Raw genomic sequence first — 17,217 nt, forward strand, 5'->3', positions numbered from 1 at the left:
GCTTGGTCTTTGCCTCAGGTTTAACTTCATCAAATCCAAACTGCTCTTTGAGAGTTTCTCCAACGGCTCCAAGTCGGTCAACTTGGTGTCCCACTCGCTGCTGGCGTACGACACTCGCTGCACTGGACAGCACCAGAGGACTGGACAGCACCAGAGGACTGGACAGCACCAGAGGACTGGACCTGGACCTGACGGGACCTGCGGACACAACGTCTTCCACTGCATCCTCCAGCCTTCCAAAGCTGCCACCAACCAGGCTTCTCTGCAGCTGGAACTGCATTACAGGTACGACTACCTGGACTGGTAGAAGGTGGACACATTTTGACGTGTCCGCTCCACAGATCCACACAGGACTCCTCCTGCTTCACGGTGGTCCTGAACAACCTGAGGGTCTTTCTCATCTTTGACTGGCTGCGGCTGGTGCAGGACTTCCTGCAAACGCCAGTGAGGAAGCCCTCAGGTGCAGAGAACCCCGGTAACAACAGCACGGACCCGGGACTCACCGCTGCTGCCGTCACCACCACCATACCAAAGAGGGTCAAGAGTGGTGTGGTCACCAAGAGGTCCACGGTGCCAGTGACCCACAACCGCTGCTTGGAGGTCAAGGTCAATGTGACAGGTCAGTCATTCCCTGGACTATATTTACTCCAGACCAGGAATTGAGTCCATAGAAAATGTAAAAAAATTTTATCCATCTTCGTCCGATTATCCGATGTGGGGCCGCGGGGGCAGCAGCCTAAGCAGGGGACCCCAGACCGGATGACAGAGCTTCTCACCCTATCTCTAAGGGAGAGCCCCACTTGTACCCGTGATCTTGTCCTTTCAGTCATGACCCAAGGCTCATGACCATAGGTGAGGAGGGCAACGTAGATCGACCGGTAAATTGAGAGCTTTGCCTTCCGGCTCAGCTCCTTCTTCACCACAACAGATCGGTACAACGTCCGCATTACTGAAGACGCCGCACTGATTCGCCTGTCGATCTCAAGATTCAATCTTCCCTCACTCGTGAACAAGACTCCCCGGTACTTGAACTCCTCCACTTGGGGCAGGGTCTCCTCCCCAACCCAATATTTTTTCATTTAAAAAAAAATGCTGAAACAGATATTTTATATTCGAAGACAACGTTTTGTCTCTAAATCTAAAATATCTGTTTCAGCATTTTTTTTTTTGAGTTTGTGTGAGAATTCTTCTTTGAATACACCATAATCCTGCAGTGCTGGTGGTCTACATCACATCTCCTCTGCGTACTCGTAAAAACTTACATTTTTTGCTCGGAAATATAATTTTTGTCCTTCTTTTCTATCGTCGCCCCGGTCCCGTTTTCTATGTCGATCAAGTCGCTCGACAAGCTCCCGTCCGCAACACTCGGAGTATGGGATCATTAAAGGAGCGCCCCGAGTTTCATGTTCCGTCATTCAATCAAACAACGTGACAGAGATGGATGGATATTAAAGTAGCAATGATTGTCACACACACACTAGGTGTGGTGAAATGTATTCTCTGCATTCGACCCACCCCCTTGTTCACCCCCTGGGAGGTGAGGGGAGCAGTGAGCAGCAGCGGTGCCGCGCCCGGGAATCATTTATGGTGAATTAACCCCCAATTCCAAGCCTTGATGCTGAGTGCTAAGCAGGGAGGTAATGGCTCTCATTTCTATAGTCTTTGGTATGACTCGGCCGGGGTTTGAACTCCCAACCTACCCATCTCAGGGCGGACACTCTAACCACTAGGCCACTGAGTAGGTTTGAAGATAACAGAAAAAATATCTCTGCCAGAAGTCTAAACTTTCTGTAAGAATGTTGACAAATAGGAGACTTATTATGTAAGTAAAGAAGAGTAGGCAACAGCTTTGTGTTATTGACAACTAAGTATATTATTAGTCATTATTGGTTTGAAAATGTCAGTTTCTACTCATTACATTTTGATTTTTTGCCCTTTTTTTCTTACATTTTCACTGTTTTTTCCCCCGAAAATATGCTGCAGGCCAACAAAACTCGGTCTGCGGACAGCAAGTTTGGCACTTTGGTCTAAAACCTTCTTTTTCTGTCAGAGTAATTCCCAAATGTTGTTCTCTAATTGAATTGCAGGCACAGAATTTGTGATAGTGGAGGACTCCAACTGCCTGGATACCAACGCCATCATCCTCAAAGGCACCACTGTCCTCACCTACAAGCCTCGTCTCCTGGACAGACCTTTCTCTGGAAGCCTGGCTGGCATCGAGGTGACGTCTCTCACACGACCACATAGAAGCTTGAAATCGTACAAAAACCTGGAGCGGTTTGATCCAGCAGCCATTGACCAGTATCAGACCATTTTAGTGAACAAGTCTGATCAGCCACTGCTCCTTAATAACAAAAACAACACCCTCTGGGTGCTACTTGACTTATTGGTTCCAGCAGCTAGTGTATAAACATCACCTCCAATGCAGCAAATAAACCATAGAATCTCGAGTATCATTATCATGTATCGTTATCACTGGAAGACGAGGCCAGACATGTTACACAGCGAGGAAGTACAAGCAGAAGCAGACAAGAAGGTGTGTTCATCTCTGGGGGTGTGACTCTTCTGGTACTAAACATTCAACACCATTCCCATTCTTGGGGAGACAAGTCCATTCAGAATCTATTCCTGATTGGAACTGATACTTGCAATGTATCACTTGGTGTACTAATTATAATGAAACTTTTTCAAGATGGTACAGGTTGGAAAGAAAGGCTCATTCTGCTTGCGTGGAAATGGCCTAAAACCCTCTTAAAGATGTATTTAAAAAGAAAAAAATACCAAAAAATATTCTCGATTTTTTTAAAATGATGAATTGATTTAGAATCAGGATCAATAAGGATCGCAGTTCGGATATCGATGTTTTTTTTTGTGCATCTCTTCTAATTGCATAACTTACCATGGAAGAAGTGTAGATGAAGCATCTGAAAGTAAGCAGTTGTTAACAGGAAATGAAGATGGAGATTAAGAAGCGTTAGAGAGAGGATAATATATAATATAGCCATGTAATGTATGATCAATACTAGGGGGATTCAATTGATATATATACGTTTTGTTTGTTTTTTTAAATTTTTCGTTTTTGTTCAATGTTTACTTTTATAGCCCTAAATCACTAGTGTCTCAAAGGGCTGCACAAACCACTACGACATCCTCGGTAGGCCCACATAAGGGCAAGGAAAACTCACACCCAGTGTATAATATATTATAAATAAAAAACATATATACATACATACTATATATATGCTTTTTAAAGTATACAGTAATAATATATTATATAATAAATAAAAACATATATATGTATATATATATATATGCATATATACATACATATATACAGTATATATGTCTGCGTGTGTGTATGTGTATACATATATGCATATGTATATATATGTATGTATATATGCATATATATGCATCCATGTATATATGCATATTTACATACATATACATACTGTACATATGCATATGCATACATACATACACATATACATATACACATACACACATGCAGACATATTAATGTATATATATGTGAAGTGAAGTGAATTATATTTATATAGCGCTTTTCTCTAGTGACTCAAAGCGCTTTACATAGTGAAACCCAATATTTAAGTTACATTTAAACCAGTGTGGGTGGCACCGGGAGCAGGTGGGTAAAGTGTCTTGCCCAAGGACACAACGGCAGTGACTAGGCTGGCAGAAGCGGGAATCGAACCTGCAACCCTCAAGTTGCTGGCACGGCCACTCTACCAACCGAGCTATACCGTTGTTAATGTTTACAAACTCGGGAATCAATTCCCTGGACACAGTAGAACTTTGAGGGCAAAAAGCAAAGGTTTTGACTTGTCCCCTACACCAGGGGTCGGCAACTCTTCCCACTCAAAGAGCCATTTTGACCTGTTTCACAAAATAAAGAAAACTATGGGAGCCACAAGACTCTTTAGGAATTTAAAATGAAATAACACAGCGTACAAAGTTTTGTTTTGCTTTGTACTATGTATAAAGCAGGGGTCTCAGACACACGGCCCCCACCTTAATATCAAAATGTAATATTAGTGCGGCCCGCAAGTTTTATTTGAATGCCGCCTGACAACATCACATTTACCAACCATCTCAATTTTTCCGGGAGACTACCGAGTTTCAGAGCAACCATTCTCTCGACTGTCTGCTGGTTTTCCCCCAAACAACAATAATAAGTGCGTGCTATGATGACAATGCGTTTAGCGCCCTCTACAACCGTAACAAACAGCTTACCAGCCCATTCACATGTTGTATGAGGCTTCTGCAGACACACATAAGCAACTGCAAGACATACTTGCTCAACAGCCATACAGGTTACACTGAGGGTGGTGATATAAACAACTTTAGCACTCTTTACTAATATGTGCCACACTCTGAAACCACACCAAACAAGAATGACACACACATTTCGGGAAAACATCCGCACTGTAACACAACATAAACACAACAGAAAAAATAACCAGAATCCCATGTTTCTGAACTCTTCCGGGCTTCATTATACACCCCCGCTAGCACCAAACCCCGCCCATCTCAACCGATGCACGGTTTCCTAATCAAAACAATGCAGCAGATGAAAAGTGAGGCAGACACAGGCGGTGCCTCCACGGCTACACACAGTGTGTATTGGGCGTGTGTTTGAGGGGGCGCATGCTTGTTGCCACGTGGAAAAGGTAGGTGATGAGGCAGCAAGTACCTCTGCCTCAAGGTAGGGGCGATACATTGTCAGTTTGCAGTTGAATGCCTCAGCAGTACTCTGACTGGCCACACGGGGAGAAGTGGGGGCGCTCAAGCTAGCAGACACAGGTCTCTCCAGCGGAAGACAGCATTTTTTTCTTAAACTCTATTTATAACAAACATGGCATTTTTATTAGAGTAAGCCAGCGTTTGTGGGTGTTTTTTGGCAGATGCAAAAATATTGTTTAATTTCTTGGAATGAAATTGAATGAAATAAATATTTCTGCCAATATGGAGGATTATATACTGTATCCAAGATGAAATACTTGCCAATATGGAGGATTATATACTGTATCCAAAATGAAGTATTTGCCAATATGGAGGATTATATACTGTATCCAAGATAAAGTACTTGCCAATATGGAGGATTATATACTGTATCCAAGATGAAGTATTTGCCAATATGGAGGATTATATACTGTATCCAAGATGAAGTATTTGCCAATATGGAGGATTATATACTGTATCCAAGATGAAGTACTTGCCAATATGGAGGATTATATACTGTATCCAAGATGAAGTACTTGCCAATATGGAGGATTATATACTGTATCCAAGATGAAGTACTTGCCAATATGGAGGATTATATACTGTATCCAAGATAAAGTACTTGCCAATATGGAGGATTATATACTGTATCCAAGATGAAGTACTTGCCAATATGGAGGATTATATACTGTATCCAAGATGAAATACTTGCCAATATGGAGGATTATATACTGTATCCAAGATGAAGTACTTGCCAATATGGAGGATTATATACTGTATCCAAGATGAAGTACTTGCCAATATGGAGGATTATATACTGTATCCAAGATGAAGTACTTGCCAATATGGAGGATTATATACTGTATCCAAGATGAAGTACTTGCCAATATGGAGGATTATATACTGTATCCAAGATGAAATACTTGCCAATATGGAGGATTATATACTGTATCCAAGATGAAATACTTGCCAATATGGAGGATTATATACTGTATCCAAGATGAAATACTTGCCAATATGGAGGATTATATACTGTATCCAAGATGAAGTATTTGCCAATATGGAGGATTATATACTGTATCCAAGATGAAATACTTGCCAATATGGAGGATTATATACTGTATCCAAGATGAAATACTTGCCAATATGGAGGATTATATACTGTATCCAAGATGAAGTACTTGCCAATATGGAGGATTATATACTGTATCCAAGATGAAATACTTGCCAATATGGAGGATTATATACTGTATCCAAGATGAAATACTTGCCAATATGGAGGATTATATACTGTATCCAAGATGAAGTACTTGCCAATATGGAGGATTATATACTGTATCCAAGATGAAGTATTTGCCAATATGGAGGATTATATACTGTATCCAAGATGAAGTACTTGCCAATATGGAGGATTATATACTGTATCCAAGATGAAATACTCGCCAATATGGAGGATTATATACTGTATCCAAGATGAAGTACTTGCCAATATGGAGGATTATATACTGTATCCAAGATGAAGTACTTGCCAATATGGAGGATTATATACTGTATCCAAGATGAAGTACTTGCCAATATGGAGGATTATATACTGTATCCAAGATGAAGTACTTGCCAATATGGAGGATTATATACTGTATCCAAGATGAAGTACTTGCCAATATGGAGGATTATATACTGTATCCAAGATGAAGTACTTCTCTAAACTGGACTTGAAGACAAAAGTAATGTGATCATACAAAGTATGTTTTCATGGAGGATACAGTAGTTATTACTGCTTCACATACAAACACAGAAAGGTAAATACACTCACAATACTTGATTTATTTGGTTAAAAGCAAATGGGACCAAAAAGTATTTAATAACTTTATCAAATACTTTTTTCACCCATTTATCATATCATTATAACGTTTTTCTGAAAGCGAATAACTCCCTTTTTTTCCCTGTAACTCTAGTCAACAATGACTAGAGCTGCACATGTGAATTTAAGTAAAAAAAGAAGAAAAAAAAGTATGTATGCCTCACCTGGTGTTTAGTTCACCGCACTTCACTGGTCTCTCAATACATTATTTGGTATATAAATGATTTTAAAACCTTTTCCAAACAGGTGAGTGAGCGTGGTGACAGCCTGAAAAAAAGTATTTCTAACAATCGATTCTTGAACATTGTCAATCATTTCAAAATTATAATGAATAGGAATCCAGATTTGAATACCAATCATTTTTTCCCCCGATGAAATAGAATGTGAAGTGACACTTGTTGACTTGTCATCATCAGGTCTTCTCCTGTTGTCTGGGCAGCGAGCAGGAGAGCGCTCTGTCCATCGTGGATCCTGTCAATGTCCAGGTGGAGCTGTGTGGCAGCCCCACCTACCAGAGCAGCTCCGGGCTGCTGGACGCCTTCAGTGTGGAGGACATCCCGCCCCTGCTGGAGGTCAGACATCAACAACTTCATTGCAGAGTTGACGCAAATTTAAGATAGAAATTATAACTAAGATACAAAAGTTGGGAGGGAATCTGACAAGGTGGGGGGCTGTTATGAATAATATTTTACTGACATAAACACTATCAAATGTTAACATAAAAACTCGAATGGTCAACAAATGTTTGCAGTTCCAACGAATGAGATTAATTTGGGGAGATGTTGACAAGGTGGGGGGTTGTTATGAATAATAATAATAATAATAATAATGTTAATAACAAAAACTATAACAGACAAAAAATGTTTACGGCGCAAATTGTTGTGACAAGTTTAGGAAGATTTTGACCGTATTGTGTAGTGGGGCTGGATGACATCCATCCATCCATTTTCTACTGGTTGTCCCTTTTTGGCGTTGCGGGGGGGTGGGGGCTGGAGCCTATCTCAGCGGCATTGGGGCGGAAGGCGGCATACACCCTGGACAAGTCGCCACCTTATCATAGGGCCAACACAGATAGACAACATTCACACACTAGGGACCATCTAGTGTTGCCAATCAACCTATCCCCAGGTGCATGTCTTTGGAGGTGGGAGGGGCCTATCCCCAGGTGCATGTCTTTGGAGGTGGGAGGGGCCTATCCCCAGGTGCATGTCTTTGGAGGTGGGAGGGGCCTATCCCCAGGTGCATGTCTTTGGAGGTGGGAGGGGCCTATCCCCAGGTGCATGTCTTTGGAGGTGGGAGGGGCCTATCCCCAGGTGCATGTCTTTGGAGGTGGGAGGGGCCTATCCCCAGGTGCATGTCTTTGGAGGTGGGAGGGGCCTATCCCCAGGTGCATGTCTTTGGAGGTGGGAGGGGCCTATCCCCAGGTGCATGTCTTTGGTGGTGGGAGCGGCCTATCCCCAGGTGCATGTCTTTGGAGGTGGGAGGGGCCTATCCCCAGGTGCATGTCTAAGGAGGTGGGAGGGGCCTATCCCCAGGTGCATGTCTTTGGAGGTGGGAGGGGCCTATCCCCAGGTGCATGACTAAGGAGGTGGGAGGGGCCTATCGCCAGGTGCATGTCTTTGGAAGTGGGAGGGGCCTATCTCCAGGTGCATGTCTGTGGAGGTGGGAGGGGCCTATCCCCAGGTGCATGTCTTTGGAAGTGGGAGGGGACTATCCCCAGGTGCATGTCTTTGGAAATGGGAGGGGCCTATCCCCAGGTGCATGTCTTTGGAAGTGGGAGGGGCCTATCCCCAGGTACATGTCTTTGGAAGTGGGAGGGGCCTATCCCCAGGTGCATGTCTTTGGGGGTGGGAGGGGCCTATCTCCAGGTGCATGTCTGTGGAGGTGGGAGGGGCCTATCCCCAGGTGCAAGTCCTTGGAAGTGGGAGGGGCCTATCGCCACGTGCATGTCTTTGGAAGTGGGAGGGGACTATCCCCAGGTGCATGTCTTTGGAAGTGGGAGGGGCCTATCCCTAGGTGCATGTCTTTGGAAGTGGGAGGGGCCTATCCCCAGGTGCATGACTTTGGAGGTGGGAGGGACCTATCCCCAGGTACATGTCTTTGGAAGTGGGAGGGGCCTATCCCCAGGTACATGTCTTTGGAAGTGGGAGGGGCCTATCCCCAGGTACATGTCTTTGGAAGTGGGAGGGGCCTATCCCCAGGTGCATGTCTTTGGAGGTGGGAGGGACCTATCCCCAGGTGCATGTCTTTGGAGGTGGGAGGGGCCTATCCCCAGGTGCATGTCTTTGGAGGTGGGAGGGGCCTATCCCCAGGTGCATGTCTTTGGAGGTGGGAGGTAGCTGGAATAGAACCCAGGCAGTCATCATTAGTCATAAAAACTATTTTAAAAATCCAGTAAAAGGAAAGTACTTCCAGCACAGATGAAAGGCAGAGTTATTTTAAGCTGTGAGTTCAGTTGAATAAGTCACTTTGAATGTTGCAATTGTAAGATGAAAATATGAGGAAAGAAAGACATATAGTCTGTATAACTTCTTCATCTTCATATATGTCTTTTCTGCTCTCTATGCGTACTGGATGTCGTAACCAAAGGGTGGATGTCTGTGTCCAAACCATTTCCTGTTTCTCACTGTAGAATCTACCAAGTCCCTCAAACATGTACTCTAGCTGTTACTTCATGTTATTCTGAGAATGAACAGCTTTTAAATGTTGTTGATGTTCTTTGTGCAGATCCAGTTTCCTGTCCTGGACATCCGCCTGTCCTACAATGACATTCAGCTCTTCTTGGCCATCGCCAAGTCCATCCCTGAGGTCAACGCTTCTGACTCGGATGTTGCCACTTCGACTCCAACTGTGTCGGCCCACGCAACCAAACACTCGGGGAGAAAAAGTCTGGCCCATATAGGTATGGAACTATTACCTGCTAATGCTACCTCAGGATACCACTTTTCTGTCTCTCAGCTAATTCATAATAATTATAATAATATAATTTATTTGTAAAAGCACCTAACATTGAGCAAACAACCTCAAAGTGCTACAGTGCATTTAAAAAAAACAAAATAAACGCTAAAACCACAAAAACTGCGCCCAACAAGTAAAATAAATAGTAAAAAAAATAAAAACTACAACAGCCTAATCAATAGAACTAGCACACATAACTTAAAAAAAGGCTTTTTTAAAAAGAAGGGTTTTCAAGCCTTTTTAAAAGCATCCACAGTCTGTGGTGTCCTCAGGTGGTCAGGGAGAGCGTTCCATAAAATGGGAGCTGTCCTCCCCGTGAATGCGTGGGTTCCCTCCGGGTACTCCGGCTTCCTCCCACCCCCAAAGACATGCACCTGGGGATAGGCCCCTCCCTCCTCCAAAGACATGCACCTGGGGATAGGCCCCTCCCACCTCCAAAGACATGCACCTGGGGATAGGCCCCTCCCACCTCTAAAGACATGCACCTGGGGATAGGCCCTTCCCACCTCCAAAGACATGCACCTGGGGATAGGCCCCTCCCACCTCCAAAGACATGCACCTGGGGGTAGGCCCCTCCCACTTCCAAAGACATGCACCTGGGGATAGGCCCCTCCCACTTCCAAAGACATGAACCTGGGGATAGGCCCCTCCCACCTCCAAAGACATGCACCTGGGGATAGGCCCCTCCCACCTCCAAAGACATGTACCTGGGGATAGGCCCCTCCCACCTCCAAAGACATGCACCTGGGGATAGGCCCCTCCCACCTCCAAAGACATGAACCTGGGGATAGGCCCCTCCCACCTCCAAAGACATGCACCTGGGGATAGGCCCCTCCCACCTCCAAAGACATGTACCTGGGGATAGGCCCCTCCCACCTCCAAAGACATGCACCTGGGGATAGGCCCCTCCCACTTCCAAAGACATGCACCTGGGGATAGGTTGATTGGCAACACTAAATGGTCCCTAGTGTGTGAATGTTGTCTGTCTATCTGTGTTGGCCCTGTGATGAGGTGGCGACTTGTCCAGGGTGTACCCCGCCTTCTGCCCGATTGTAGCTGAGATAGGCACCAGCGCCCCCCGCAACCCCAAAGGGAATAAGCGGTAGAAAATGGATGGACGGATGAATGGAAAAGCCTAGTCGCTAGAACTAGCACACATCTATCTAAAAAAAAAAAATAAAAAAAGTGTTTTTAAACCTTTTTTAAAAGCATCAACAGTCTGGGGTGTCCTCAGGTGGTCAGGGAGAGTGTTCCACATAGTTCAGAGCTTTGAGACATGCTTTAGGCCGCCAGCAAAAATTGTCAAAGTGACTCGACCAAAACACCCGCTCTTACCTGGTAGGCTGAGCTTCTAATTGACTTCAAGAAAGAAATCCTCCAGCTAGCAGTTGTAGTGTAGCACTGCCAGGAATCGATTAACGTGGACCCCGACTTAAACAAGTTGAAAAATGTATTAGGGTGTTTCCATGTAGTGGTCAATTGTACGGAATATGTACTGTACTGTGCAATCTACTAATAATATGTACTGTACTGTGCAATCTACTAATAATATGTACTGTACTGTGCAATCTACTAATAATATGTACTGTACTGTGCAATCTACTAATAATATGTACTGTACTGTGCAATCTACTAATAATATGTACTGTACTGTGCAATCTACTAATAATATGTACTGTACTGTGCAATCTACTAATAATATGTACTGTACTGTGCAATCTACTAATAATATGTACTGTACTGTGCAATCTACTAATAATATGTACTGTACTGTGCAATCTACTAATAATATGTACTGTACTGTGCAATCTACTAATAATATGTACTGTACTGTGCAATCTACTAATAATATGTACTGTACTGTGCAATCTACTCATAAAAGTTTCAATCAAAAATTCAATCAACCAAAAGTTTGCACCATACTCAAGCAGATAACGCCAGCCAAAGTAATATCTAAACGCCAAACATTTATCCATGAAAATATGGAGAAGTTGCTGATGGTTATGCTTGGAGGAGAAGCAGCTGGAAGTAAAAGTGACCTGGACACTATTATCACATTACTACTGTAGTTGTTTGTACAACACTACATTCTATTCTATTCTTTTTCATTCAGTATTTTTATCTAAAAGGTAGTTTTTAAAAAAGCATTTGTTACATGTTAAAGTTGTGATGTGATTAAATTGATTTGAATTATTTTCAATTGGCTAAGAACCAACTCATATCCCGAAGTACCACTGTTATTTATTACTGTACTTAAGTCGTATGAATATGTTATAATAGGTCTGTACCTGCATAGTAGCTTAGTAGGCTTAAGTATTCATTAAAAACGAGGCAGAGATGAAATGTAAGGAGTAAATTCGATATAGTTGGCCCTCGTAACATTACACACTATATGAACTGTAACACTGTATTCATGTAGGAAAATAAATCCCATCCATCCATTTTCTACTGCTTGTCCCTTTTGGGGGTTGCTGGAGCCTATCCTAGCTGCATTCGGGCAGAATGCGGTGTACACCATGGACAAGTCACCAGCTCATTGCAGGAAAATAAATGATTACACTTAAATAATGAATGAAATAAAAGACAAGGTTTAATTGGTGGAGCCCACGCACCACTGGTGGTACCGTACCACAGTTTGACAACCACACATCTTCTCGGTGTTTCTATTGTTAGGAAGATTTTTTCTCTCCGTTAAATGTTTTAAAATGTGTATCTGTGATTTGCTAATGGCCTATAAATGGTTCTGGACTTGACCGTAGTGAATACATTATCGTGAAGGTGGATTCTTGTATACAATCTGAACATTTTCAAAGTTAAAGCAGAAAAAAATAACTGTTTTACAACCGTCCAAATACCATATTTTCTTGAATTGCCGCCGGGGCGCTAATTAATCTAAAACTTCTTCTCACTGCGGCTTTTACCAAAAGTATGCGGTAAAAATTTGAGTGTGATGTAAGGATACCATCATGAAAAGCACATTTAATTAAAAAAAAAACTTATTATGAAGTCCATGTGCAGCTCCTTCTGATCAAAAGCATCGATAACTTGTTTATAAAAGTCTTCCTTATCTTTCTTCGGTTTAAAAGTCTCTCTGTCTCGATGGAGATCTTCCTTTATTACCTCCTGCTTCCATTGAAAGTCCAGTTTGGAAAACTGCTATCAGACCACTTCTGAAGTGTGGGCGACGACAGAATTATCCTCGTACAACTCCCCCTCCCGTTCTGCTCCGCTGGTGATCTCTTTATCCCACCACTGCCACCATGAAGTGTTATTGTATAAATAATACACTGTTTATTTAGGACTGGAACATGCTTTACTTCAGCCCGGTTGTTTACATAGCCGGCATAGGAGTAGTGGTGTTACATCCTAAAAGGTCCGTCGTAGAACACTTCACTCTGTCACTTCTTCTGCAGCCGAGTAGTCGCAAGAAGGATCACTAGCGCCCTCTACCACCAGGAGGCGGGAGTCATTTGATGACTCATATTTGACACACGCAGCTACGGTATATTAATAAAACATAGCTGCTTACTGTTCTTTTTAGCATATTCAATAGCTTGGACCTTAAATCCTACTGAATAGCTCTTAATCTTCTTCCCTTTATGCGATTTCAAATTACCGGTATTGAAATCAGCCTCCTCCATTTTGAAAATGATGACAAGGGAAGTGACGTCACCAGTTTGATTTGGCGTTAATGCTAAGCGTGCGCTAATTATTTTGCGAAGTGAGTTTGACCTGGCAGTAATTCTAGACATGCTCATACTATATGACCGACGGCAATTCAAGGACATACAGTATGTATTTTTAACATTACTAGAGCCATGAACTAGCAGCCATAGAGTCACCCTTTCACTTATTTCTAGTAGCCTTGAGTGTGCTGTACTCATGGCTACATCTCATGCTTGTGGCTTGTGCAGCCCTTTGAGACACCGGTGATTTAGGGCTATATAAGTAAAACATGTATTGATGATGGATGGTGAGGCTTCATCACGGTCACTACTGCTTTGTCACATCCTGTGGAAGTCCTCAGTCAACTTCATCTGCCTTCTCCTCTTCTCAGACCAATCACCAGAGGTGGGTAGAGTAGCCAGAAATTGTACTCAAGTAAGAGTACTGTTACTTTAGAGATTTATTACTCAAGTAAAAGTAGGGAGTAGTCACCCAAATATTTACTTGAGTAAAAGTAAAAAGTATGTTGTGAAAAAACTACTCAAGTACTGAGTAACTGATGAGTAACATGTTTGTTTAATGATTACGGCAACAAATAATGCACAAAAACATAAAAATAGCAATGAGCAAATTCATAGCCAGGAATATCTCTTAAGCAACTAAAACAATAATATATATTAAATAATAAAACATGAAAGTAAAAAAAAATAAGGCAGATTGAGCCACAATAACTTAACAGCACCATAGTCTCAGTAGGCATTCATCAATTTGATTGGTTGATTGAAACTTGTATTAGTAGATTGCACAGTACAGTACATATTATTAGTAGATTGCACAGTACAGTACATATTATTAGTAGATTGCACAGTACAGTACATATTATTAGTAGATGTCACAGTACAGTACATATTATTAGTAGATTGCACAGTACAGTACATATTATTAGTAGATTGCACAGTACAGTACATATTATTAGTAGATTGCACAGTACAGTACATATTATTAGTAGATTGCACAGTACAGTACATATTATTAGTAGATGTCACAGTACAGTACATATTATTATTAGATTGCACAGTACAGTACATATTATTAGTAGACTGCACAGTACAGTACATATTATTAGTAGATAGTACAGTACAGATTATTAGTAGATAGTACAGTACAGTACATATTATTAGTAGATTGCACAGTACAGTACATATTATTAGTAGATTGCACAGTACAGTACATATTATTAGTAGATAGTACAGTACAGATTATTAGTAGATAGTACAGTACAGTACATATTATTAGTAGATTGCACAGTACAGTACATATTATTAGTAGATTGCACAGTACAGTACATATTATTAGTAGATTGCACAGTACAGTACATATTATTAGTAGATTGCACAGTACAGTACATATTATTAGTAGATTGCACAGTACAGTACATATTATTAGTAGATTGCACAGTACAGTACATATTATTAGTAGATAGTACAGTACAGATTATTAGTAGATAGTACAGTACAGTACATATTATTAGTAGATTGCACAGTACAGTACATATTATTAGTAGATTGCACAGTACAGTACATATTATTAGTAGACTGCACAGTACAGTACATATTATTAGTAGATTGCACAGTACAGTACATATTATTAGTAGATTGCACAGTACAGTATATATTCCGTACAATTGACCACTAAATGGTAACACCCCAATAAGTTTTTCAACGTTAATCAATTACTTAATAAATGACCAAGTCGAGGTGATCTACCTCATATATATATATATATATATATATATATATATACACAGTATATCATTTATAGTTATTTATTTTGCCGTTTTTGTTGACATGTTAAAGGTGTTTTTAATGAATATACATGCATGTTTAACATATAGATTCCTATCTTTCATGAAGACAAGAATATAAGTTGGTGTATTACCTGATTCTGATGACTTGCATCGATTGGAATCAGACAGTATTGCTGATAATGTCCACATTTTCAAATGGAGGAGAAAAAAAGTTCATCCTTTCTGTCTAATACCACATGAAACTCGTTGGTTTTTGGCATCTTATTTGTCCAGCTTCCATATTCCTTTTTATACACTTTACAAGAAATACATTGGCGGCAAACTCCGTAGCTTGCTAGCTTTATGCTCTGGCTTTGGGAGACTCTTATTTTATTAGCGCAGGCGTGATGGTGCGGCACTTTTATTGTGAAGACAGGAACTGTGCGATCAGTCTTTAGGCTTTTGACGGGAAGTACGGTTGAAATAAAAAGTGTCTTTTTTCCTTTCCACTTTTGATTGATTGATTGAAACTTTTATTATTGGATTGCACAGTACAGTACATATTCTGCACAATTGACCACTAAATGCTAAGACCCCAATAAGTTTTTCAACTTTTTTAGGTCGGATTTGACGTGTGACGGTCACGTGACCGCCTGGTTTTGTTTGATTGGTCCAACATCACCAGATATTTGATTTGTGAAACGCAGGCATGCATAGATTCTACTTAGAATGCGTGTCTGACAAAATCAAAACAAACAAAGCGTGCATTAACAGATCGATAAAAAAAAAGTAGCGAGCTGATTTTCGATAAATGGAGCGGAGTAAAAGTAGCGTTTCTTCTCTATAAATATACTCAAGTAAAAGTAAAAGTATGTTGCATTTAAACTACTCTTAGAAGTACAATTCATCCCAAAAATTACTCAAGTAGATGTAACGGAGTAAATGTAGCGCGTTACTACCCACCTCTGCCAAGCACACACTTGGGTCTTCAAAATAAAAGCGTCAGGTCCGGTCCAACAACAGCCCAGGTACCAAAGTGAAGGCCCGGGGATCAGATGTGTCCCGTGGCATCATTTTATCTGGCCCACAAACACCCGGGAATGATATGTGTCAATAAAGTACTTCATATTTTCTCACTAAATGTCGTGGATTTTTTACATTTTGACAGAAAAAATATATTACTTTATACTGTAATTGTAATTAAAGTAGTGTTTTATAATACATATAAGATATCAATAACACTTCCCTTGAGATTTGATTGAGTAAAGAAAGTGTGAGAGGTGGTCCTATGGTGGTCCTGTTTGTGTCCACAGAGGGGCAGCTCATTCATCTGCAGGATCTTGGCTTCCGGAAGGAAGACTGCAAAAAGGCCCTCCTTCTCTGTAAAGGTGGGTCAAAGTTGTTGAAGTTTAGGCTTTCAGAATAAAGCTGCCATATGTGTTCCTCTCCTAGGTCACCTGGACCAGGCTGCCACCTGGTTGCTTGAAAATGCAGAGAACATGGCAGGCCGCTCCAAAGCCGGAGCCGACTGTGGTTCTTCCAGTCAGGCAGCTGTTCTGTCTGGGATTGAAGTGAAGGCCGAGAGCATCTGCATCTGTCTCATCGACGACTGCCTGGACCGAGACATACCTCTTGCTGAGCTCACCTTCTCACGTAAGTCCTCCACTACTTGATGACAGTGCCAATGATGGTGTCTGCTAGCTGGCTCTCAGCCAAAACTCTTTGTTGTTTCAGGACTAAATGTCTTGCAGCGTATTGGTTCCACCCAGGAGGGCAATGCCAGCTGTAGTTTGTCAGGAGACTACTACAACAGGGAGCTGGCAGGTAATTTCAACATGCAATGACATCACAAAAGCACATCCCCTCTGGCTGACCTTTTCTGCTGACAGCAACTAACTGTGTATGTCATGTCTATACACAGTGTGGAGCCGCTTCACTAACTCAATAATCATCCCCTCCGTTGTGGTACACCTTACCCCTCTGTCACTATATATATATATATATATATACATGTATGTCTTAATTGGATTATCCAGAGAATAGTGCTCAATACCGTGGTAGAGCGCAATATGTATGTGTGGGAAATATCACAAGACTACTTCATCTCTACAGAACTGTTTCATGAGGGGTTCCCTCAATCGTCAGGAGAAATCTCCTGATGATTGAGGGAACCCCTCATGAAACAGTTCTGTAAAGATGAAGT

At 41.7% G+C, this 17,217-nt stretch overlaps 1 protein-coding gene across 1 annotated transcript in view; it reads left to right on the forward strand.

Moving 5' to 3' along the window:
* The window catches only part of LOC133553969 (intermembrane lipid transfer protein VPS13D-like), a 172,781-nt gene that overhangs the window by 36,414 nt on the left and 119,150 nt on the right, over nt 1–17,217 (forward strand). The window contains exons 7-14 of the mRNA XM_061902291.1: nt 19–285; nt 342–619; nt 2,088–2,221; nt 7,021–7,176; nt 9,332–9,506; nt 16,328–16,402; nt 16,467–16,667; nt 16,749–16,838. Of these exons, the coding sequence (XP_061758275.1) occupies nt 19–285; nt 342–619; nt 2,088–2,221; nt 7,021–7,176; nt 9,332–9,506; nt 16,328–16,402; nt 16,467–16,667; nt 16,749–16,838 (1,376 nt within the window). The remainder of the gene's footprint in view (nt 1–18; nt 286–341; nt 620–2,087; nt 2,222–7,020; nt 7,177–9,331; nt 9,507–16,327; nt 16,403–16,466; nt 16,668–16,748; nt 16,839–17,217) is intronic.

The sequence above is a fragment of the Nerophis ophidion genome, linkage group LG06 (assembly GCF_033978795.1).
Source record: "Nerophis ophidion isolate RoL-2023_Sa linkage group LG06, RoL_Noph_v1.0, whole genome shotgun sequence".
NCBI lineage: Eukaryota > Metazoa > Chordata > Actinopteri > Syngnathiformes > Syngnathidae > Nerophis > Nerophis ophidion.